Below are 27,787 nucleotides of genomic sequence, written 5' to 3'. Positions count from 1 at the left end.
TCTAGCTCTCATGCTTTTTGTAAAATAAATAAATAAAAAAATTCGAGGAAAGGTTAGCGTGATTTTACCCTTGTGAATCTTGAAGAACCACATATAGAAATTCAGTATGAAATGACCATAGTTTCGGTATTACTAACAGGGTCCTCAAATAGCCCTTTGCTGGTGCCCCCTTGGGCCTGCCATACCCTTGATCCTCACCGATTATAGGCTTAAATGAGTCGATTTCAATTCGAGAGGATGCATTTCCCCATTTCCATGCAAGGAAACTCAATGTTTCACTTGTAAACATGAGGCATATGACCCCAGATGTTACTTGCTAAAGCCCATGCGGAGAAAAATAATTTTTGAATGTAAGCGTAGCGTTCACCCCTACCTAACGAGACAGAGCACAGTTATAAGGCTCTAAATATTCAAACGGTTATCACGTAAGTGGGGAAAACTCACAATCCTTCTCCTCGATCCAAAAACCAATAAACTAAAACAAAAGCCAGAAATCTGAAATATGTAAATCACACGTTAGTACAACTAGTAAATAAAAGATGTACAATGTGATGCAAACAAAACATGACGATAAAAATTTAAATATCATCCAAATTTACTATTTTCAACTAAAAAGATGACGTATAATAGATTACAACATGATTCTCTAATATCCCCAGTGAAGTCTCCAAGCTGTCGAAAGAGTCCTTAAATTTTTTAGGGCTATTTCAGGGAGCGATCCAACTTAATCTTGGAAAATGTTGGGTTTTAAAATAACTTTACAAATAAATGAATTTGGAGTCTTCATCGACCTTTGGGTTAGGTAGGTCGAATACCTAAAAGTATCCTTTAAAATAATTTTAAGAAAAGTAATTTTAAAAGATAAAAAGTGGAATACGTTTAACCAGAAACTCATTTTGAACAACGATTACACGTGGGGAATGATTAAACCCCCATAGCACCCAAAATCAGTATCAAAGCGATTATACATCATCTGGATGTTGAAATTGGCAAACTTGAATATATATTTAAGTTGTGATCCTTTTAGAAAAATTAAAAGAGGTATTATTTTGTACGAACAATTCTCGAAAATACCTTTCTTATTAGTTAAGGGGGCATCTCCATGGATTCTCCATATGAAATAATATTACCCTAATTTATATAAATCATATATACATAATAATTTTTAAAATAACTCAAACATAAAAAGTATTAGTTTGTATGAAAAATCATTGGGAACGTAACCCTTATCAGGTAAGGCACATTTCCATAGATTCCCCATACAAAATAATATTGTCTTAGCTCATAAATAAAATACACATGTTAAATATTTAAAGAGTTCATTCGAAAATAAAAAGCTATAATTTTGTTCGAACAATTCTTGGAAACTCACTCCTTGTTAGTTAAGGTGTGTTTCTATAAATTAATCGTAGAAAATAATGTTTAACATACATATATATTTTTTTAAATACTAATATACATATATTGATCAAACCCATGCACATTTAATAGCTACCCTTGTTAGTTGAAGATATGTTCTTGGTGTTGTTGATGTGTTGTTAATATCACCAAAAAGAGGGATGGTTTTTCCTCCTTTCTTTTTTCACTTTTGATGTTATCTTTTTTGGTAACGGTTTGAACCCTCTAATTTATTTTGCTTACTTTTCCATTATCATAACAGGGTGTTGATCGAGAAGAGTGAAATCCGACGAGGATGATATTATGCATGTGTGACGTCGGATAAACAGGGGGTTGACCTCATGTGTTTGTCTCCTTTTTGTGGCCAACGTGAGATCTGGTGGCGGTGGCAGTCCTTGGGAAGTGGAGAAGCACGGGCGCATGCATTTCACGTGGGAAGCGCGTGGTAGCAGCTTGGCGTGTGGCGGCAGCTTGGCGCGTGGCGGTTGAAGAACTTTAGGGTAAAACCCTAGTTGATTCAGATATGGAGCGTTAAATGGGTCTAGATCTAACGGTTTAGATTGAGCGACAAATGAAGGCTTGGTGCAGCTAGGGTTTTTAGCAGTCTAGGGTCATGAGTTGAAGGTTTGGGACGTTTGGACCTTGCCTGCTTCGGTTGGGCCTTAGGGTCTTAATTTGTAATATGGGTCTGGTTTGGTTTTTGGTTGGGCCATTTTCCCCCTATAAATATAATAATAATAATAATAATAAATATTAAAAAATAGTAATAATAATGATAATATAATAATAATGAAATATGACCGGACAAAAATGGGTGTCTACAGTATATATATGCCCTAGATATTGACTTGTTTATGTTTCTATTTGCCTTTGGTTGTTTTAGTGGATCCACGAAATTACGTCATACATATTTTCTTAGTTGTTAACTTTGATTTGCAGTTCTATTAACCTGCATATCATGATTGCATGTTCATTTATATGCCACATACGTATAGATTTTCGTGCTTGATTTTGCTTCTGAGAGCTCAACGTCCCCAATAGTTAAATGTAATTTGAAGTTGAACATAGGAACTATTATTATATGTACTTTTGATCCAATGAAACAGTGTCAATGGTTTGGTATTGTTTTGTATGAAGCCATTGATAAGGGTATATACAGGGGTAAATAGGTAAGCACTACTTTCTTGAAAGCGTTTCCTTTGTAAAATATTTTTGCAAATTGTTGTCTTTTTTCTGCATATATATGATAATTCACATGAGCTTCTGTTTGTTCATATAAAGAGTTAGTTTGGTTTTGCATGTTTGTTTTTCCAATTTAATAGTTGGAATTCCATACCTTTTTTTGTGTGATGATATTCATTCCTGACCTCAGTTATATATTTTAGAGGTAAATGGATTGCAGTCTTGCAGAGGTCTTGTTTTAGGTTGTTTTTTTCTTGGATATGTGTGTCAAATATTAGTATTTTGATAGTTTTCATGTCGTTTAAGGGTCCTTAGAGGATCATATTCTCGTACCTATGTCCTGAAATGTACGAACACAGAAAACGGTATACTTGCATAATTGAATAGCCCTTACAAGATACATGTTGAGATTTTGGACATATTAGTGCTCATTGGTTTGATAGTTTTACTGAAACAAGATACGCCTTGTATCATACATCACATGACTATAGAATAAAAGAAGGTTTGGCATGTTACTTAGATCTGTATTTCTCTAAAAATATTAATATCTTATATTTATGTTACATAGAATCTCATTACAGGTGCGTTAATTTATACTTCTTGCTGAATTTTTAATGGGTAACATAAAACAAAGTTGAAAACTATTGTCTCGAAGCAAAATATATGTATTGAAAGAGCACTTGTAGAACCTCATGCAGTAGATTCAACTAGATTTTTCTTCTTTGGTTTTGGGTATGATTCTCAAACTGATGACTTTAAAGTTGTAAGATTTGTTACTAACTACTTTGAAGAGAATCTAGTTGAATTATTTCGATAAAAAAAAACAAATTTGTTGTTCCCTAAAGTTATATTTTAGATTTTTACTGTTTTCCCCTTTTATCCATATTTTAGGAAATAAAAGGAAAAGCGTTGAAAATACAAGTAGTATTATGATGGTAAGAGGAAGTTAAATGCATCCAATGCAGTGTGTATGTACTGATGTAGTAATGTATTCATATGCAGTGTTCTATACACAAAGCAAAACATCTATGGTTGCACATTGTACTGATCACTAAATTGGCAGATGAAAAATGGAATCCATGATAATCATGGTGTTTAATTAATTTTAAATATTGTAAGTGCATGCCCAATATTATCTTTCTCATTGGGTTATATGTGATTGCTCAAATACTACGATTTCATTATGATATCTTTAATGACTAAATTATATTTTTCTTCAGGCAACAACCAAGGCAAGCTCATAAAGTCAGAAATCTACACGGTATGGATCCCATGGTATAGTTTAATGTTTGCTATAGTGATGCTTTTCATAAATCACAATGCAAAATTCATAAAGATTAAAGAGAGCTCTTGGCAAAATGTTAAACTTAACCTTTTTCTGATCAACAATTCCATGAGAATAGGCTGAAATTTCTTGCAGCTCAAAAGGTAGAAGGAAAAAAATTATATCCTCATAAATTCTTCACATCAATGTCTATATTCAAATATATAGATGAATATAGAAACTCAGGCAATGGGGAACATATTGTGGATGTTACGGTGTATTTGGCTGGTATTTAACAAGTCCCTCCTACTCCCATCATATACCATCCAATGTATCATGGTTGTGTTCATTTATTTATTTCGAAATGACTCTATTGTATTTATTTTATGCTAGGGTGAATTATGAGCAAAAGAACATCCAACTCAAAGCTTTTCTTCTATGACTTGCATGGTTGAGGTGCCAAAGTGCAAGTTATAGCAGATGCGAGGTATATGACCATTTTCATCATGTGTTTTCTTATTTATGTCCTCCAAATTTCTCTTGCTATGTGAAGGTTAATACCGGTTTATTAGACATTCAAAGCCAGTCTTGGAGGAATCTGAATTCGCTAAATTCCATTCCACTGTGAAACATGGTGATGAAGCAATTAGGTGAAGGTTTTTGAATGTCAAGATCGGCAATCAGGTGATGATGAAGCAATGGATTTGGATGAAACATTTTGTATTGCACTTGAGTATGGATTGCCACCAACAGGTTGTTGGGGCTTGGGTATCGGTCGGGTAGCTATGTTATTAATGGATTCATAATATATCAAGGTTCTCTCTAATATGTTTGTGAATTTGCATATAAATAACTCATAAATGAGATTCAATCAACTTTTAATCGCACTTATAACCCGTTGTATTCTATGTTTGACATGAGGTTTTTCTCTTCCCAGTAATGAAACCTCAGGATGAACCATCAGCTAAAGGTAATTAATTTAATATTTGCACTGTTTATCTCCTCATATGTTTCCAAATTCCATTTCAAATGTAGAACAACATACAGTATTGTACCCGTAATAAACGTTCAATGTCTTCATGTTATGATATTGAATTTATATCATAACACTGGATTGTTTGGTCATGTTATTAGCTCCAGCAACTCAGTGAGTTCACCCGGATGAAATTTAACACTCTGAAGCCATGTACAAGGGACTAAAATAAAATGCAAAATAAATAACAGGTTTGAAATACAAAGATTAAAGCTTCATTTAGTGACTAAAATGGAAGATTATAATTGTGGAGACCCTTTCCGCATGAATAGACCATGCTCTAAACACATGGTGTCTACCTCTCAAGACGGCGCCGTTTGGTTTCTTAAATGTAAGACAAACTTATGCCCTAAATGGCTTAGAAACACTTTGTATCTCTTTCATTTTTTCCTAAAAGCAGAAATCTCATGCTCTCTCCATCTCATCTTCTCATTCATCGAGAAGAAGCCGTCCACCGCGATAGCCATAAAAAATCGGCGTCGTTAGTGGAAAACTTCCCTAAAACAACTCATTTTGAAACCCAAATCTCACCGAGCCTCTATTTGAACCAAAAAGTTAAAGATTCGAAGCCTAAAACAAAATTTCAAATACCCCAACCCTTTTCAAGACCCCTAAACTCATCTTTTCTTCGAATCTTCTTTCATGTTATATATATAGAAAATACCTCCTTTTTTCATTTCGGGGCTCATTGACGTGATGAGGGGGATACACAGGTGGTGACAATGCCTGGGTTCTGCAACTGTGATGGCATCGAATGACGGGGTAAAGTTTTTTACCCCGAGGCATACATATTTTCCTTTGCAATGACCGGCGAGAAATGTGACGACCGTGAAAATGAAGATGGCGAGGTCGCATGGGGAATCGGTGAGGGCACATCCAAGGCCATTGGATCATATTTGATCCAACGATAGAGAAGCTTACGGCGGCTGGAAGCAATTAAGGTTAGTAATAAAACTCTAGTTTTATTTTTAATATGGATTGTTGGATCAACCCTAGATATAATGGCTGAGGCATCTACTGGAATGTGAGGAAACCCTAATTTGATGGATCTTCCCGCGTAGGTCTAGCTAATGGGTTTAATATATTTGGGTTTAGTTTTTAAATGGGTTTTTAGTTTTGTAATATTTGGTCTTTTAAATGGACTTTAATTTGATTCCATGGTTTAAAAATGCGTGATTAATCACAGCTGTTGCCAAATTGCATAACATGTGATAACTAAATCTTATATTTTATTAAATTACATGTCATGTTTGGGTTTTAAGGGATGGAAGTTATTTCTGCCTAACTTCCGAACTGAAAACCATGTGTGTGCTTCCACTGCAAACAAACTGAATAAACTGAAACAATAGAGTATCCCACTTAAATTACATGTGATAACTAAATCTTATATTTTATTAAATTACATGTCATGTTTGGGTTTTAAGGGATGGAAGTTATTTCTGCCTAACTTCCGAACTGAAAACCATGTGTGTGCTTCCACTGCAAACAAACTGAATAAACTGAAACAATAGAGTATCCCACTTACAACAGACTGAAACAAAAACAAGTTTGATGCAACATTTTCAATATAACATACTAAAATAGAAACTGAAACAAAAACAAGTTTGATGCTACATTTGCAATATAAAAAGGAACTGACCATTGTAAATATTAAGCACATAGTGAATGTTGATTGTGAGAGTATTGATTCTAACAATGTTGTTGAATTATAAGTTGTGGTTGTTTTGGTGATTTGTTTCTTAGTTCTTGTTACAGCTCAAACCCCCATACATTTTTATAAACTCAGTCTCCAATGGCATCTTGTTGTGTGTAATTCTAGTGGCATGGCATGTGGTACTCCCATCCCGTCTGTGTTAACCATCCATGGTATATGGCCTCAACATGCAAAAGACGTTCTAATTCCTCCTTACAATGCAGCCAATAATCTCTGTTACTCCAAGGCACCCATTACTGACTTAGTAGTCCTTAAGGTAAGCATCTCATCAACTTTTTAAGTTGTTTTTTTTTAATTTATATATATGATCTAATTTATATTCATCTAATTTAGAAAACATTAACTCTAATTCAAAGCAACTTAATATCATTATAGCCGAACATGAAGAACCCTACTTAATCGGGTATTGGCTTTTGGAAGCGTGAATGGTTAAAGCAAGGAACATGTTCTGATTACCCTAATAACCCTATCGATTACTTCAAATCTGGCTTAACGCTTAGATGAGCCTTAACAAATCCAGGTGAGTTTGTTTCCTTTGTACTTGCTTTTATATCTTCTGTTATCGAGTTTATGTATAAGATGGTTGAAAAGTTGGAATGATGTAATATTTATGGGTTTCATTATTATTATTAGTAGTAGTATTATATAAAACAATTTTTAAGATTAAATAGTTGATAATTCATCTTTCTAACACAGTTTCTAACTTACATTGATTCAGCTATGAGACTTACATCAGGAAACATTTATATGGTTCAAGATGTTCAAAAAATAATTCAGGGCTTACAAAAGCTTCACCTGAAATTACTTGTAACAGAAACAAAACTAGAGGATTGAAACTGAGGGAGATTCGTTTGTGTTACGCTCGACCGACTTCGTTAATCAAACCCATTCCTTGATATTTTATTTTATTTTCCTTGTGTATCTTCATCAGCATGCACTAATGGGAAAAACCATTAACTTCAAAGAATAGGAAGTAAAAGAAAAATAATGTGATTAAGCTACTTGTTGATAATGACATATACTTTCTTATGTTAATTTAATCTTAAGCAACCCGAAATTAGGAGACCTACTTTTATAAAGTATTTTCTAAAATTAATCAAGGCTTTTATAATAAATTTATTGTATCAAACTAGACGATAATTAAATAAATTTTTGAATAAAATATTGTTTTGATTAAATAACATATTTAATTTAGACTCTATAAAATGAAAGTAAAATTTATTACTTTAATAATTATATAAAAATAACCAAAATTGGGAACTCTCGATTGTAATGGTAAAAAATAGAGATCATGAAAAAATCTCAATGTTAGAAATTGAGAATCAGTAGAGATTGTAAAATTAATACTTATGTTATTTGCATTAAACATCTCTAAATTATGTATTAAAATTTGAATTGGTTCCCAAATTTTAATTGGTCTAATTTACTTCTCAAAGTACTAATATCGTTTCAATTAAGTCCTTCCATCATCCTAGTCATCAACTTGAACATTAACAGAACATATATAAAAACACGTGGATCTTGGTGACAAAGTAATTCACGTGGATCAACTTGACCCTAGAATGTTTGGAAAGAGGAAAATAATGCAATTATGGGATTTTTTCTTATAGATATTATGATTTCTCCCTTAAATTTCATGAACAAAATTAATAGAATAATTAACTATAATAAAAATTTTAAATGCATTTATAGATTTAATAAAAAAATTATTAACAAATGTTAATAGGTTAGATCAAATTTGAATATGATATTTAATAAAAAAATTATAGTTATTGAGTGTTATTGTTCAGTTAAATTTAAACCAGAAAAAACATGAACATACTTTTGTTCATGTTCGTTTAGTTCATTTTTTGACTTATTTAATTCTAATAAAATAAATTTGAACTTGCTCAAATACGCATGATTGTCCCATCTGATATGAATATTAAACTGAAATTGATGATGATTGGTATTATTTTATTAAATTGTTGTCTGTGATTGAGAATTAAATTGTTGACCAGTATTGTTATTGATTTAAATATTAAACTGAAGGATTAAAAAGCGGATTATGCTAGAGGTTTTGGATTATTGAATTTATGATAATTTATTTATCCTTCAACAACTCGATTAATCTTGAAATCAAAATTTAGGGTTTAATAAATATATTTATATGTATGTATATGAAGATCCATTTATACATTGTAAAACATTTTTAGTTATATACAGATTTAGGACTATTGGATGAGTAGAGATAGCTGAACGAGATTAATTCTTTATTTTTTTCATTGAATATCTTTTCATTTTCTATTGTTAGTATCAATATTCTATTTTCACTCATCTACATTACTAAATCTATGTAAAACTAACAAATATTACACTATATAATTGGACCCTATATATATAGACAAGCACTTTAACCTCTAACATTTCATTTAGGAAAAAAGAGTCCTATACAGAAGAAATTATTAGTCAACAAACAATCAACGTATGAAGATGCAATATCAAGCTTACATGGCCTCACATGCTGGCATGACAACCGAAGAAGATGACTGGTGATGAAAACTGACGGTGGGCGATGACGACGATGAGTGGCGAGTAGAGACATTCACTTTTACTAAATTTAGGGGTCAATTCATATTTTATATAGAGTTTAAGAGATAGATTACTATTTTAGACTGTATCATGTAGAGGTTAGTATTCTAATCTAAAAACTATAACAGATTTGGGACAAGAAAAAAATTAACAATCATACTAGCGAGATAATATCATATATAAATAATATATTTTTAAAATCAGGATTGAAACTGCCAAAAAAACTGACCCATTCAACCTATGCCTGTCTTATTCATACTAATAAAAGTAGTCGCTTATTGTATGTAGTCAATATTTTGCAAACTTTGTCTATGATAAGCTAATGGGTTTTAAAAGGGCTCGACCAGGCCCATCAAAATAGTATAAATAATGACCAGTTTGCATCGTAGTTTTCTTGTTACAGAAAAGCGTTTGATGTTACATGTTATAAGTTTTTTCTATATTCGTTTTCTTTTATATTAGTTCTCATCGTCTTTCCCCAAACAAAATCATATATTGAAAACAACAAAGGAAATAGAGAAGATAAAGAAGGAATATGCAAGGGTTGATCAAAACTAGAACTGAATTACCAGAGATGTTGGTGTTAGAGATTCTCTCAAAGCTTCCTGCTAAATCCTTGAACCGTTTCAGGTACGTTTGTAAGTCCTGGTCTTCATCTTTTGAAACCCCTCATTTCATTACCAAACATCATCAGAACAATCTCAAAAACAATAACCTTAATCTCCTTGTAACCCCCTCAGACCGATGCAGATAGCCCGATCCGAGTGTCACATTAGGGCCACCAGAGCAACCCATCGAAAAAAGAACGAAAAATTTAAAAACTTTTATTAAACATCTAAACTCATAAAATCATTTATAAATACAAAAGTAAAATTTTCCAATATTTAGAAATAAAACAGATTTTCAGACTCGTATATAAAAAAAGTTACAATGTACATGCCCCTAATCACATGTACCATACTCTGCAAGCAACGCCAGAAGAACTCCCTTATTGATAACGATAGCTGCACTGGTACAATTCTTTTAACCTGCAATGGTGAGTAATAGAGTGAGCTTTGGAAAGCTCAGTAATACAAAACTACCAGATAATGCTAAAGGACATGCAGATAAATGGAAAGCCATAATTTCCTTATTGAATCAGACGTATACAAATTTTCGGGATAATCTGAGGTTCCACTGGTAGTTCATCGAATAGAAGCCATGAATATCTCAATTCATATGAAGCATTCATAGTATCACGTTTTTAGAAGATCGAATAAGATGTCTAGTGTGTTCCAACAGTACAATAAAATCATAATAAGTTCACTAATCAAATGATAGTTCAGTAAATCTCATAAATCATACTGTAGTAAAGCTTTTTAAACTCGTAGTTTGAAACCATCATATAAAGATTTAACCTAAGGAAACATCTTAGGGCCTAAGAGCCTACCCAAGAAAGTTTTGGGGCCACGGGGCCTACCTAAGAACATATCTTAGGGCCGCAGGGCCTACCCGAGAATGATCTCAGGGCCGCAAAGCTTACCTAAGAGTCACATTAGGTCCATAAAAATTTTCCAGCTTGATCAGAGGTGTACTTTACAATTTTGTATCTCCAAGATACAATTTATACATTGATACAATTCCATAAGCTATCGCCATTAAGTCGGTGCATCCATAAAACAGTAACCATAGATTTCAGTGTACCTCATGTTATAATAATAAAATAATTTATTAAAATATAAGGAACACACTAGAGAATCCAAATATTTTTCAGAGGCATTTTGAAGTTATTAGTATGGATAACATGAACTTGTGCAGTTTGATCGGATTTCAAGAACAAAGTCCTATTGGAGAGAATCAAATTACTAAATGATCTGATCAACCATTTAATGTTGATACCTTAGAATTCCACTATAATTCATGTGCATCAGGAAAGTGTACAGGAACCTTTATATCGAATGAATTTTAAATTCAGACTTATGGAGAGTTATTCTATTACTCAACCAATCTGGGGTATCCAGAATCCTTTGCATCTGAGTTACTTGTGCTAATCAGATATTATCGGAGTCATTTGAGCTGATAAGGGAGAAAACGTAGATTCAAAACATCCCATTATATTGATCAATCAGATTATCAAACAACTTGAGTTACACAACTCTCAGACTAATGCATGTCGATAATTCCGTTCAATGTCCTTCCAGAGTATTCACTCTTTAATACTAACAATTCTTGTTCATAAATCATCTTTGTAATCATCGATGAATAGATCTTTCAACGGTCTTTATTTCATTTATATGTTTCAATGATATCAGGAAATACACACGAACTTGATTCATGGTTTATGACCCGTAAAGACATTTTATCTTGTAAGTTCAACAGTGGTTCCAGACTAATCCAATCACTTATTTAATCCTCAGTCGTTGAGGTTACTTAGTTCATTTAGCAATCAAATCTATCTCATTTACTTCAAGTTTTCCAGAGTAATTCAAAAAATTTTGAATTTCAGATACATATTGTACTACCTTTCATTTCAATTTAGTCATATAATAAAGTCCATCTGGTATTCGTGGTTGATTTGTCTCACGAATATCCTCTTCTTAGTATCGAATGCGCTCTAGAGCTGAGCTGAGCCAATTACTTCCAGAATTATCATCGATCCACACTTGCGAATACTAACACGCATTCAAATCATATTTATGCCATTCATGTATTGACATAGCTTTAGTGTTGATCTACTCACTTAAATTGAATTCTATAACTCTTAAGGGTAGTACAAGACCCATGTTTGTTTGGATTTCTTAATTAATCCAAGACATTTTATTATTATAGGCCCTAAGGGCATTTTGGTTATTTTGGTGCTCAATGTTTTTCCATTCATTTCAAAGCTTGAGGATATCTATTCATTCATGAACTTGGTTATATTCTTGAGTCATTTCCATTGTAGGGGTATTTTATTCATTTTACAGATCTAGGGTATTTCAATCATTTCCTTCCGTTCGGTCTTATTATTTAATTCAAATTTATCATTTACCTCAATCCTTTCGAACAATTCTGTCAAAAGAGCACCATCGATAATTTATTCTTAACTCAAAGATTTCCTTGTCAATTACCTTCTCAAAAGTTACTAACAGGTTATCTGGAATTTTCTGTACAAAGGCATGATCTTAATAATCAAATCTGCACTTAATCGAGTTAAGTATGAATCCTCAAATTACTTTCTCATTCAGGGTCAACTCGGACTATTTTACCTCTCAAGGGAATTTTCGTAATTTCTTAACCAGATAATTTCAGTATTAACTCTTAACAAACATAATTATAATATAAAGATCCTATGATTAATTGCTTTCTTGAGCATTCTCTGCTCTTGAAATGATTCCCTTAATAACTTCTAGTATCTTGTAGAAACCACCTTGGAGTAAAAAAAACCAAATATCCAAATTTTCTAAACAAAACTAGCATTTTTTATGCACATCAAAAATTTTATCGGATCAATATGTCTTTAAAAATCCTTTATCCAACTTATATGGTCAAATCTTGTCTTTTTACTACACAAGGGTATTTCTATTATTTTACCCTACCAGAGTATTCTCATAATTTCTCATCCAATTACCTTTGATGAAATAAATTATATATTACAGATCCAAGCTGATTCCTTTATTGCTAAACACAGAACTTGTAATTTTAATTCTAACAATCCATCAATTTCTTATAAAAGTCATCTGAACCATAATCATTTACCGAATTTTTATCGTATTCGGATCGAGTGTAGAAATTAATTAACTACACATATGAGACTAATAATATCTTATTCATGCTTTTACCAATATTCACATGATCCATAAAGCATAAAGAGGTAGTTAAGTATTACCCCAATTTCCGTGCACTACTGATTGACCATATAAATTCCATTCGAACGCACTCGATCTTTAATTCAATGTCCAATAATTCCTCATATATATAACAACAGAAATTTCAACAAAAACTGAGCTTAATTTTGAAAAACGGATCGAATTGGGTGATTAATAATTTAAAAACAGCTTACCGGGTTTGAATTTGGAGAAACGAACCTCAAAATCGGAACATCAACAAAACCCAAAATATTAGTCTTAAATTCTAGCTCACCAACTTGATTTCTAGCTTCCAATCTTTTCTAACGAACACGTATAATTTATAGTACAAATACGACTTCCAATAAATTTTTCTTGCCATAAAATAATAACTTATTAGAATCTAATTAAAAGTTTGGAAACCCAATTTATAAAACTAAAAACTTATGGAGCCACTATATATATTCAATTACTAAACTCAGGGACTCAATTGATCTTATTGAAACTATTATGCCATAATCATAACAATATGGAAGCTAGAAAACATGGTTAGCTTTTACAAAACTTGGATGATTCACCTTGTAATTTACCCCTTTTGCACTTTATCAATAATTATCCAAAATCACGTGTGCTGTGTACAAATGCTTAATTTTTTACTTCAACACATTTAATATATTCAATTTTTTTAATCTTTATCGTGTTCTCAAAGTGAAGCAAGAAAGCTTCATCAACCAACAGCCAACGCGTTGACCACCACGATAGCCGTCGTCGCCGGTCATCGGTCTAATCCGTAACTCCACCACATAAGCATTTTGGTCTCCTCATCAAGAATACGGACTCCAATCATTGAGAAACTCCATGGATAGTCGTAAATCTATAAGAGAAATTTCGGCCATCGTGAGCTTCAACCTCCCCAATCTCTGTCATTTACCGATGGATGGAGTCACTTCCGAGATATGTTGGTCACCTTGTTGTTGGGAACATCTCCACTATTGCTATTTCTCGATGGTGGTCCAGATCATTGGAATCGAGAACCAAAAGTTTTGTTGGAATTCTCTCTTGTTTGCACCTATTGGGGTTTGATAGAATCGTTATTTTGTGTTCAGTTGGTTGTAGACAATGATATGATGCAAAGTGGATATGCATCGTTTTCCGTTTGACGTTGTTAGAGCACTATTACCACTGTTACCGAAGGGAAGAATGTTGTTACCATCTTTGGTTGTTCGTTTGATTCACCATGGTTGTCGTTGGGAAGTAAATCTGAGACTACTAGAAGGGTGATGACAGTTTACCGAGAGTTTAGGTGGATGGGTTGAGTTCGGTGCTGGTCGGTTCTACTCTTTCGATACCAAGCTGATTCATGTCGGATTAAGCTATTTGATCAGTTAGAAAAGAAATGGTTCATACTACCGGGTCAATCTCTCCAATAATTGTTTTAAAACCAAACCTTACACTAAAACAAATCTTTCAGATATGTGGTTTACCATTTTTCCCCATATAATATAATAATAATAATTGTAGTGGTTGAACAACTCTTCCCACTTATGGTTATTCATTTTCCATATTTTAAACTAAAGAAATCTAACCCCATATTGGGGTGTGACACACCTCCTTAAATGTTGTCATGGTGACACCCGTGATGACATCCATTATTTCTCTCAACTTTCGACCGAGAAAGACCACCAAAACTTTAGAGTAAAACACTATATTCACTTACCCTTTTTTGATAATTTGTGCATGCACCTTTTATTCATGGCCCATGTAATGAAATATTGTGTTTAGCATATCTAGGTGGTATTGGACGTAATGTTTCCCATCGGAACCCATCTACCAGAGAGTTTAAAATCCTACCTCAATCCACAGTCCAGCGCCCTCTTGGACTAGTGGATTTCTCTAATATTAATTGCCTTGGTTTTGGGTATGATTCCCAAACCGATGACATCAAAGTTGTAAGATTTGTTACTTAGTACTTTGAAGAGAATCTAGATGAAGGGTTGATGGCATATTGGACTACACAAGTTGAGTTATATTCACTTAAAATCGATTCATGGAAGGAAATTTCATTTCTTGAGGTTTATACTTTTGCTTATACTTTGTTTAATAATTATGTCAATAGGTTTATTTATTGCCAGGCAGTTGGGGTTGTTCACCATATTCTTTCGTTTGACATGGTTAATGAAAAGTTTTCAACTTCACCACTGCCTGAATTTGGTGGGACTTTAGAACAATATTATTTGGAACTTTTGGACTTCCATGGAATGTTTGGTGCTATTTTTTACCCAAGGGAAGGAAATGACAAGTCTTTTGATTTATGGGTTATGAATGGGTCGTGGACTAAACAATTAAGTGTTAAAAATGTTATTGGATTTCAGAGGCCTTTGGGGTTTTGGAAAAATGGCGAGTTGTTTCTCGAGAGCTCTGATCAAGAACTAGTTTTATTTGATCCCTCCATACAAGAGCTTAGAAATCTTGGTGTTCACACTTATAAAGAAACAATGCACATTACTGCTTATGTTGAGAGCTAGGTTACATTGAATGGAAGATCAAAGCATGAGGAATGTATAATACGATGGTCAGCCGGAGATGAATCAAATTAATGTTGAACACTGAGACAGATGGTGAGCTACAACAAAAGTGGTAAGATTTAATGGGATTTGGTGTCTTCGTATGTACTTTATGTCAACTATACTGTCTAGTGATGTTCTCAAATATTGTTGTTATTGTTTGAATTGTATATACATGCCCTAGATATTGACTTGTTTAGGTTTCTGTTTGCTTTTAGTTATTTTAGTGGATGCACAAAATTACATTCTACATATTTTCTTAGTTGTTAACTCTGATCTGCAGTTCTCTTGATCTGCCTATCATGATTGCATGTGCATATATATGCAATACACACTGTTTTTCCTACTTGAATTTGCTTTTGAGAGCTCAACGTCCCCAATAGTTGAATGTAATTTGAAGTTGAACATAGGAATTATTGTTATTATTATATGTACTTTAGATCCATTGAAACAATGTCAATGGTTTGGTCGTGTTTTGTGTGAAGCCATTGTTAAGGGTATTTGCAGGGTTAAATGGGTTAACACTACTTTCTTGAAAGCGTTTCTTTGTGGAATATTTTTTGAAATTGTTGTCTTTTTTCAGCATATATATATGATAATTCACATGAGCTCCTATATGTGCTTATAAAGAGTTAGCTTGATTTTGCATGTTTGTTTTCCATACCTTTTTGTGTGTGATGATTTTCATTCTTGACCTCAGTTATTTATTTTAGAGGTAAACGGATTGTATTCTTGCAGAGGTCTTGTTTTAGTTTGTTCATACTTGGATGTGAGTGTGAAATATGAGTATTTTGATAGTTTTTTTCATATCGTTGGAGGGTCCTTAGAGAATCGTATTCTCGTACCTATATCCCGAAATATACGAATAGCCCTTACAAGATACCTGTTGAGATTTTGGACAGGTTGGTGCTCGATCATTGGTTTGATAGTTTTGCTAAAACGAGATATGCCTTGACTGCATAATAAAAGAAGGTTTGGCATGTTACCTAGATCTGTATATTCATGTATGATATTTATGTTAATTAGAATCTCATTGCAGGTGCATTAATTTATACTTCTTGACGAATCTTTAATGGGAAAACATAAAACAAAGTTCAAAACTATTGTGTCGAAGCAAAATATATGGATTAAAAGAGCACTTGTAGAACCTCCTGCAGTATATTCTACTAGATTTGGCTTCCATGGTTTTGGGTATTATTCTTAAACTAATGACTTCAAATTTGTAAGATTTGTTACTAATTATTTTGAAGAGATTTGGTTGAAGGGTTGATGGCAGATTGAAACTACCAAGTCGAGTTATATTCCCTTAAAAGTGATTCAAGTTGAGTTATAGGGAGGCAGTTGGGGATTCTAATGAGTGATGACCTTATTCTTTCGGTTGATATGGTCAATGAAAAGTTTTCAACTTTACCACTTCCTGAATTTGGTGAGACTTTAGCACAATATAATTTGCATTGGACTTCAATGGATTGTTTGGTGCTATTTTTTATCCAAGGGAAGGTACTGATAAGTCTTTTGATTTATGGGTTGTGAATGGATCATGGACTAAACAATTCAGTGTTGAATCTGTTCCTAGTGTTCATAGCCCTTCGGGGTTTTAGAAAAATGTCAAATTGTTTCCTGAGAGCTCTGATCATGAATTAGTGTTGTTTGACCCCTGATAGGAGAGCTTAAAAATATTGGTATACATGGTTATTGGGAAACAACACAGATTATTGCTTATGTTAAGAGTTTGGTTCCGATAAATGGAAGACAAGAGCATGAGGAACATATTATATATCGGCTAGCCGAAGGTGCATCAAATTGATATTGAACACTACGATGGATGAGGAGCTACAACAAAAGAGGAAATATTTAATGGGATCTGGTCTCTTAATATGCAGTTTATCTCAATTATCTTGTGTAATACCCCAAAAATTTAGACAATGACCAAAATACAAATTTTGAAAGTTTGATGGTCAAAGTAGAAAATTTGGAAAAAGTTTGAGGAATTAAGTGATAATTTCCTAAAAAGAATTTTATTCTGTAAATATATGGTTTACTCTTGAGAGTGGAGTTTTATAGAAATTATATTTTTGGATTTTGAATTTTAGTAAAGAAAAACTAGAAAGGGTTAAAGTCGGTAAGGAAATTGGTATTTCAGATCGAATTGTAATTTTACAAAAATTGGAAGGATGTTATAAAATGGTTGGAAATATTATTTTATTAATTTATATCAGAAAAATTTGGTTTGGAAATGTGCAAATTTTCAGATTTAATCAAAACAGTGGAATTTAGTGACTAAAATGCAATTTTTGAAAATTCAAGGGGAATTTCGGAAATAAAAGTCAAATTAATTCATATTTGACTTTGTAATATGATAAGGATTATATGACTTGGTTTTATGGTGAATTTGGAGATTCATTAATGGAAAAAATGGAAATTCATATTGGATTGAATAAAAAAATGACAATAATATATATTGCCATGTGATAGATTTATTTATCATTAAATATCAATCATGGAAGAGCATTTCCAACTTCTTCTTCCTCCATGGGCCGGCACTTTCAAGCAAGAAAGGTAACATTTTTAGTTTGAATTTTGAAGCTATTTCTTGAGAATTAGACTCGGTGTGTTAAGAAAAATGTTCTACGTTCAATTCTCTACATTTCGACATTAATATTACTAGAGTTCATGTTCAAGTTCATCTTGAGTTGATGAAAGGGGATGTTGATTCTTGTGTTTTATTGGTTTTGAAGAGTAAGTGATTTTAAAGAATTGGTTGTAAGAATTGATGAAGAACCTAAGGATGAAGTTAAAGAAAATAGTTTAGATTTTGAGTCTGAAAGTAGGTTTAAAAATTCACCATAAATTATATAAAAATAATTTCGAGGTTATTTTTATATATCTGTGTTCATATATTGATCTAGTTCTGTTTAAAATAAATAGGGATCAATTTCAAGGTGTATACAAAAAGATATGAATTTTTAACCATGGAAAGGTCAGAAAAATCGGACAGCAGATTCTGCAAAACAGCTTATGGTAGTCAACTTTGAAAATTCACCATAAATTGTACAGAATGAATTTGAAGGAATTATTTATATGGATAGATTCTTATTCGAGTCTAGTTTTTAATGGAATAAGAAGAATTAAATTCCAGTGTGTATATCAATACATAATACTGATTTTTTAAAGGTAGCGCAAGTTGTCTGAATCTGGAAAATTGATGGGTTGTTGTGTAAGTGTTGTATAATTGATGTACTAAGCTTGAAATTGTTTTTGGGAATTAAAATGAGTGTTAGAATGTGAAATATGATTATTTTGGAAGTTTGAAAAGATGAGTGATTTAAGTACAACAATTGTATAGTTTGTGTACTTAAATGTAATTATGCTTTTGTAAAAGCATTTGAATGGGAATATATTTTAATGCTGGAATTATTGGTATTAAGAATCTAAGTGATAAAATGGTGAAGGACCATTTTGAGTAAATTGGAAAAGTTGGTTCCAATGTTAAAGGAATTATTAAGAGATAAGTATTTTGATAAATAATGAGTTTCAAATATATTATGGAGTTATTATGGGATATGTTTATGTTAGTACAATACTAACATATGCATCGTTATGAATTGGTGATTTATACAGATTGTGATTGATTTGTAATCGAAGCAAATCAAATGTAAAAGGGTTTATGGTGGACAATAGTGAGGCTCATATATTTTGAAAGACATAAAGTGTCAAGGTGAGTGCAGTACATGCATGACATTATACATGGATGTTTTATACATCATCAGGACGACTTGCGATAAGTCGACCTTGTTTATATCAACATGAATTTATATCATTTTTATAAATTGACATTGATATGTCAGAGTATGAAATTATAATGCATTGATTTTGGAAAATGTGATATTTTACTATGAATGTTTTCGGGTATGAACTGCCCATTGTTAAATTATGATAATATACTTTGCCATGGATGAATTAAATAAAATAGACTATATGCCAAGTAAGTCATTGAGGGACAGGGTATAGTTTGCATGACATAGAGTATAGTAGATGCAGGTTCATAATACACTTCGATGTATATGGTGGGCACGACCTTATGTGTAATACACTTTGGAGTATATGATGGGCACGACCTTATGTGTAATACACTTCGGTGTATATTGTAGGCACGACATTATGTGTAGCACTACGGTGCAAATATTACTCGAATACCCAGGGTTCTCAGGGTTGTATATTGGGCTATAGGCTATGGTTTATGGTTTATTGCTTAATAAATAGTGAGCATGCAAATAAGCTTACGAGCTTATGGAATAATGGCAAGCATATTGGTAAAATAAGCTTACGAGCTTATGGAATAAATGGTAAGTATATTTGTAAAATAAGCTTACGAGCTTATGGAACAAATGGTAAGTATATTGATAAATAAGCTTACGATCTTATCGAATAAATGATAAGAAATTTTATATCATTTTCATCATGGAAAAACATTAGACATGTTGGTAAAATAATTTTATGGCATTTGATTTTGACATTGATATTCATGCATGAATTGTGTTGCATTGTTTATTGTTTTAAATTTCCTCACTAAGTATATACTTAGCGTGTGATGATTTTCACGCGTGGCAAAGAATAAGAATAAAGAGTTCAGAATGACATCAAGAATCGAGAAGTATATTTCAACATCAGTAAGACATCCTAAGTTGTAATGTTGATTTTATTAGTGGCATGTATTTATTAATGTTCAATTTGTTTTGTTGAACAAAATTGGAAGCAAAATGGAATTTTTATGAATTTATATGAATTTTATGAACAGTAACCACGTTTTTGGAGATTTTACAGAATGCTTCAGGGGAACCGATTCCCCTGATACAGGAATCGATACCCCCACTGTACAATGTACACTGTTCACGGTACTATTCATAAAAAACTTTTGAATTAAATTTGTTTATAGCGAAATAGAAATTACATGATAAGATATTTTTATAATATCAGTTACCATTTTAAGAAAATAAATTTTGAATCGATTTTGAAATGTAAATGGTTTTAGAGATTCGGGTAACATCTATAATTTGTATAGGTATATTTATACGGGTTATGGGTGTTACATCTTGTCTTGTGATGTTCTCAGATAATGTTGACTTGTTTAGGTTTCTGTTTGCTTTTTGTTGTTTCAGTGGATGCACAAAATTACACCCTACAGATTTGCTTAGTTGTTAACTCTTTTCTGCAGATCTATTGACCTACATATTATGATTTGCAGGTGTATATATATACTACACTCAGAGTGCTTTTCCTACTTGACTTTGTTTCATAGAAGTCAATGTCCCCAATAGTTGAATGTCATTTGAAGTTGAATCTAGGAACTATTATTGTTGGAATTGTTATGATCATGTGTTATTGCCAGTACTTTTGATCCAATGAAACATCGTCAATGGTTTGGTTTTGTTTCCTTTGTGGAATATTTCTAGAAATTGTTCTCTATTTTCTACATATATATAATAATTCACATGAGCTTCTGTGTGTGCATATAGAGAGTTTACTTGGTTTTGTATGTTTGCTTTTCCGATTTAGAGCTGTAATTCTAGACTTTTGTGTGTGAGATGATTTTCATTCAGGGCCTCAGTTATTTCTTTTAGATGTAAATGGATTGCATTCTTGCAGAGGTCTTGTTTTAGGTTGTTCGTGCTCGTATGTGAGTGTCAAACATGTCGAATATGGGTATTTTGATAGTTTTTAAATGTAGTTGGAGGGTCCTTAGAGGATCGTATGCTTATACGTATATCGCACGAGATACGTACGTTTATGAGTAGCCCGGACAGATTGGAGCTCATCCTTACATTGGTTTAATGGTTTTGTTGAAATGAGATATTGTGGGTAAAGGCCTTGTATCATTCATCACATGACTGCAAAACAAAAAAAAAACAAAACAAATGGTTTGGCATCTGTATTTCCCAATAAATATTTATATCTAATATTTATGTCTATTTGGTTTGGCACAAATGTAATCTATTTTTATTTAAAAATTATTACCAATACAAATATGTTTACGGTGATGATTGAATTAATGTAACATCCCAAAATCTATATGGACTTAACGTGTCCATCAAAACAACTATTATCTTAATTTTTCTTCCAACTGAATAGTTTACAAATCCATCGAGTATCATACAATATTTAAAAGAGGTTTATAATTCAGGATCTCCATTATAAAGAGAAAAAGATAATTAAAACAAACTATTATATCAGGGGGAATTCCTCCTGCTAGAATGATGAATTCCCCTTAATTTAAAAAAATAATTTTTTAAAGGGTCATCCCAATGGCTATGCATAGGAACTCATCCTATTGGAATGTCGTGTTCACCTTAATTATTTTAAAATGAAAATATTGAAAAAATAAAAATTTATAAAGAAAATAAACTTAATGGATAGTTTTTTTTCTTTTTCTTTTTCTTTATCCTTTGACTCCTTTGATAACATGATGGTGCCTCCATAGATATTTTTCCTTTACGCGTCAAAGTGATAAGGTTTTATTTTATTTTTTTGAAAAATGGTTACTTTTTATTAGGAATAACAAAGTACACCATCCCAATGACCTCATTAAAAAACCTCTCTAGTCCTAATTAGAGGAAAAATATAAGTGATAAGGTTTTATAGTTGTTTAAAATTTTATTTCGACAACTTCTTGAGGTCTTAAACAATTTCTTACAAATTTCTTTCACAACTTCTTTCGACGATTAAATAGTTTGATAGTCTGAAATCACCACATTCTCAATTGGAGTCTGGTTTTCTTTCCGATCCAAACTTGAAAATAATTGACGTAATATCCAACTCATCGGAATCAAATGACGAAAAATCAAACTAGTTGAAACTAAAATCACCTAATGAAAATAACTTATTGTTAAGATCAAACGCATAGCTATCATTATTCCATTGCTTGAATCTCAATGTTTTTTTTCTCACAAAATTTCATCTTATATTCTAACAAATTCAACCCTACCGGTGGGAAGTAATCTTCAAGTTATGTGTTTTATCCTACTAGTGGTTATAGTCAAGCATCTCCATGGCTGTTATTTCTCATAATTTTGGGGTTAATATGTTGTTTGGTGGTACTTCTTAGGTTAGTATTATGCCCTCAATAATCGAGTTAGGTCTTTTATTGGAGAATTAGTGTGAACTTTGTGATGGTTGTATTATCTATAGAGATTACTTTGTAGTGGTGTTTTGTTCTTTGTAGGAGTGCTCTTTTCCTCCACTTAGGTTTAGGAAGGTTTTTAACGAGGCTCCTAACTAAGGTTTTAATTCAAAGCGCCTAGGAGTGAGGTGATCAGAAGATTTGACAAAATTGAGGATGCTGAAAGAATGTGATTATAGCGGTTAGTTTTGATTCATTTTATGTGTGTTTTTTTTCTTCTAAATGTTTGATATGATTTTTTCACTTTTATCTTGAAACTTAAGAGGGATGACTAAAAAGGAAAACTTAAGGGCTATAACTCGTGTAATTTCAACGTGTAAAGCACGATTTGTGTTTTTGCAAGTAGGGGTGAGAGTTCCATTGAGTCGAGTTAAAAATTTCGAGTTATTCGAGTTGAGGAGTCTTATTTTATAAGTCGGAGTTGACTTGAAATTTTTTTCGAGTCAAGTCTAGTAGAGTCAAATATTCAAGATTTTATTGTAAATATTTACAATATCATGTCGTTACTTTATTCCAATTTAAATGTTATTTAATAATTATATATAATATATATATATATATATATATATATATATATTCGTATTTTTTTCATATGTAATTTACATATACCAAACAAAGTCGATGGAGTCGACTCATACTTCGACTCAAACTGGAAAATTAATATACTGATTACTAAAATTTTAGAGTTATTCAAGTTGTATTTTATAACTCGATTTGAACTTAAAATTTTTTTAGTCAAGTTTATGAAACTACTACTCGAATTCAGTTCAAGTCGGGTTTTTTCAAGTCGAGTCGAGTCAAAAAATCAATTTTTTTAGCTGAATCAAACTCATTTCAGTAAACAAAATTGTCAGCCATTAATCCATGAACATCAAGACGTTTGATCGGAAGATATTTTGGAGAGTTAGCCTTCACACCATCCATTGGGGCTTTGGGGGGCTAATCTCATTATGGGATACAAACTTTTTTATTGCTAAATTGTGCATAATAGAACGGTGGTCATAGTGGATTTATTTCCTCATGTTAATTTAGAAGTTGGAGTGGTGGACGTATATGCGCCAAACGATCTAGGGGAGATGATGTCTTTCTTTTTTAACCTTATTGAGTTAATTGCTTCGATTATTGGCCCCGCTATTGTCGGAGTGAACTTCAACACAGTTAAATCAGATTCAAAAAGGATCGGGGTAAGCTTCCACAATAATGTAATGAGAATTTTTGGGAGTTTATATCGAACAACAATCTAGTTAATATACCACTAATTGGAAGCCAGTTCACATGGTTTAGAGGAAGCGATGATGCTAATGCAAGCAAATTGGATATAATTCTTGTATCTACAAAAGTTTTAAATAAGTTTCCCCAACTCTTGGGGACCACGTTGCCTAAAAGCCTGTCTGGTCACAAACCGATAGTGTTGAATGAAGAAATTGTGAAAAAAGTGCATATACCGGTCAAGTGGTTCACACATTGGGCGGATGACACTTGTTTCATTTAAAGGGTAACAAAAATATATGAACTTAATCAAAGAAAAGGAGTATGGAATATCCTACAGGTGGTTAAGACAGTTTAAGAGGAATAAGTTGATTGTTTTGTCAAAGTGATACCAGAGGAAATAGAGAAGATAAAGAGGGGGAAAGAAGAAAATGCAAGGGTTGATAAAAAATTGAATAGAATTACCAGAGATGTTAGTGTTGGAGATTCTCTCAATACTTCTTGTTAAATCTTTGACACATTTCAGGTGCGTTGCCCTGGTCTTCATCTTTTGAAACCCCTCTTTTCATTACCAAACAACATCAGAACAACCTCAAAAACAACAACCTTAATCTCCTCTTGAAACATTGTCATGGTGACACCCGTGATGACATCCATTATTTCTCTCAACTTTCGACTGAGAAAGGCCAAAACTTTAGAGTAAAACACAATATTCACTTACCCTTTTCGAGAATTTTGTGTATGCACCTAAAATTGATGGTCCTTGTAATGGACTATTGTGTTTAGTAGAGCTAGATATTGGACATAATGCTACCCTTTGGAACCCATCTACCAGAGAGTTTAAAATCCTTTCTCAATCCACAGTCCAGTGCCCTCCTGGACTAGATTACACTAGTTTGTATTGCCTTGGTTTTGGGTATGATTCTCAAATTGGTGACTTCAAAGTTGTAATATTCGTTACTAATTGTTTTACATGGGAAAATGAAGAAGGCATGAGCATTTATAGTTATTTGATCAATTAAGTTGATTTATATTAGGTTAAAGCTGATTCATGGAAGGAAATTTCAATTCCTGGGGTTCGTGCGTATGGTAATACTTTGTTTAATAATTATGTCAATGGGTTTTATCATTGACAGGCAGATGGGATTTTAGTAGTAAACTTATTATTTTATTTGATATGGTTGGTGAAAAGTTTTTAACTTTACCATTGCTTGAATTTGGTGGGACTTTAGCACAATAGTATTTACAACTTTTGGACTTCAATGGATTGCTAGGTGCTATTTTTTTTTACTGAAGGGAAGGAACCGACAAGACTTTTGATTTATGGATTATGAAAGGGTCATGGACAAAACAATTTAGTGTTGAATTTGTTTTTGGAGTTGAGAGGCCTTTGAGGTTTTAGAAAAATGGGAAATTGTTTCTTGAGAGCTCTGATCATGAACTCATGTTGTTTGATCCCTCCATACAAGAGCTTAGAAATCTTGGTATTCACGCATATAAGGAAACAATGCACATTATTTCATATACTGAGAGCTTGGTTCCATTGAATGAAAGATAAGAGCATGAGGAACGTATAATACGATGACCTCTACAGTACGGAGGCACATCAAATCAATACTGAATACAAATATGTAGAGGGAGATATAAAGAAAAAAAGGAAATATCTAATGGGATTTGGTCTCCCGATATGCACTTTATCTCAACTATATTGTCTTATGATGTTCTCGAATAATATTGACTTGTTAAGGTTTTCGTTTGTTTTTTGTTGTTTCAGTGGATGCACAAAATTACTCCCTACAGATTTGCTTAGTTGTTAACTCCTATCTACAGTTGTATTGTCTTTCATATTATGATTTTCATGTGCGTATATGCTAGAGTCGGAGTTCTTTTCCTACTTGACTTTGCTACATAGAAGTCAATGTCCCCAATAGTTGAATGTCATTTGAAGTTGAATATATGAAATATTATTGTTGGTATTGTTATGATCATGTGTTATTGTCTGCACTTTAGATCCAATGAAGCATCATCAATGGTTTGGTTTTGTTTCCTTTATGGAATATTTCTGGAAATTTTTTCTACATATATATAATAATTTACACGAGCTTCTGTGTTTGCATATAGAGAATTTATATGGTTTTGCATGTTTGCTTTTGCAAAATGATTATTATAACCTTAAAATCTAATGATCTTAATTATGCCACATATCAAGTTTATCATCCAAGTGCTAAAATTAATCCATGAAGTTTGTAGTTTACAACTTTGTCCTTGTAAAGTTCCAAAATTACAATATTGTCCATTTTAATCTAATGTCTAAGATTTAACATGGAAATCAACTTAAATCCAATGGTCCACTTTAAATCTTATCATTTTAAAGCATGAAAAATACATTTTTGCCCTTTCTTTATCATCTAGCAAAATTTCTTGAATTTTCTATTCGATCCGATTATCCACATTTTTTTTGAACTTTCACACTTTATAGCTTTTAACACAAACTTCGTACGAAAAATATGAAACGCACGAAAACATCATTCTTGGGGGTAAACTATTCATTTACGGGACCAGGTTATATAACTTTTTAAAATTATACTTCATTCCTTAAACTTTCTAAAGTTTATACTTCAACCAACAAACTTTCAATTTATTTATTTTGGTCACTAACCAAGTTTTTTGGGTATTACACTTCCTCAATCCACAGTCCAGCACCCTCATGGACTAGATTACACTAGTTTTTATTTACTTGATTTTGAGTATGATTCTCAAACTGATGACTTCAAATTTGTAAGATTGGTTTCTAATTATCAATGCATGAGAAATTTTAGTCATTTGATCGATCAAGTTGATTTATAGTTTATACTCACAAAATGCGATTCATGGAAGGAAAATCCATTTCCCAGGGTTCTTGCTTATGGTTCTTCTTTGTTCAATAGTTATGTTAATGGGTTTTATTATTGGCAGACACTTTGGGGTTCTGATCATCTTGTTCTTTCCTTTGATATGGCTAATCAAAAGTTTTTAACTTTAGCACTGCCTGAATTTGGTGGAACTTTAGAACAATATTATTTCCAAATTTTGGACTTTAATGGATTGCTTGGTGCTATTTTTTACCCGAGAAAAGGAATTCATAAGTCTTCTGATTTATGGGTTATGAATGTTTCATGGACTAAATAATTCAATGTTGAATCTGTTCCTGGAGTTTATAGGCCTTTGGGGTTTTGGAAAAAACGGCGAATTGCTTCTTATGATAGGTCCGATCAAAGCTTTAGAAATTTATAACGTTCTACTTTGGGTAAGAACAAACCACAGAAAGTTTGGTTGAAAATTTTCTCCCTTTCTTCTTCACTTCTAGTAGTTTAAATAAATAACATTGACAAATAACAACTTTTCCTAGTTATCCTATCACGTCTCTAAAAATAGGATAATTATCTGAATTCGGGGAGTATATCTCTTCCGTTTGGACTTGGGATATCAAGTTCAGAAGAAATCTTCATGATTGGGAACTTAAACAATGGTCTAACTTGCTGGCTATCATTACGAATTTTTCGCTCTCTTCGGATTTTCCTGATCGTGTGATCTGGAAAGGGACTGGGGATGGGGTTTTCACTGTTAGATCAACTATTAATCTATGTTCATCGGAGACTTTATGATCGGATGAGGTCTTTTTCTGGAAGAAGATTATTTGGAGAGGCCTACTGCCTCCAAGAGTAGAGTGTTTTCTTTAGCAGATCGCTCATGGGAAGCTGGTTGTTAGGACTGAACTTGTCAAAAGAGGTGTTCAAGGAATTGAAGATGTATTATGTCCCCTATGCAAGATTTCGAATGAGTCTCCCTCTCATTTGTTTTTCTCTTGTTTGGTGGTGTGGTCCCTTTAG

General features: G+C 32.5%; 1 protein-coding gene across 1 annotated transcript; it reads left to right on the top strand.

Annotated features, from left to right (window-relative positions):
- The first annotated feature begins 6,700 nt into the window (after positions 1–6,700).
- LOC120176285 (F-box protein At3g07870-like) lies at positions 6,701–15,493 on the top strand. The gene is made up of 2 exons (XM_039182736.1): positions 6,701–6,847; positions 15,101–15,493. Exons 1-2 carry the CDS (start codon positions 6,701–6,703, stop codon positions 15,491–15,493), a joined length of 540 nt encoding a protein of 179 aa, XP_039038667.1.
- The last annotated feature ends 12,294 nt before the right edge of the window (positions 15,494–27,787 follow it).

Source organism: Hibiscus syriacus, unplaced genomic scaffold (genome assembly GCF_006381635.1).
Source record: "Hibiscus syriacus cultivar Baekdansim isolate YM2019G1 unplaced genomic scaffold, ASM638163v2 tig00003398_pilon, whole genome shotgun sequence".
Lineage (NCBI taxonomy): Eukaryota > Viridiplantae > Streptophyta > Magnoliopsida > Malvales > Malvaceae > Hibiscus > Hibiscus syriacus.
The sequence above is the reverse complement of the archived record's forward strand: the minus strand, read 5'-3'. Positions and strand labels throughout refer to the sequence as shown.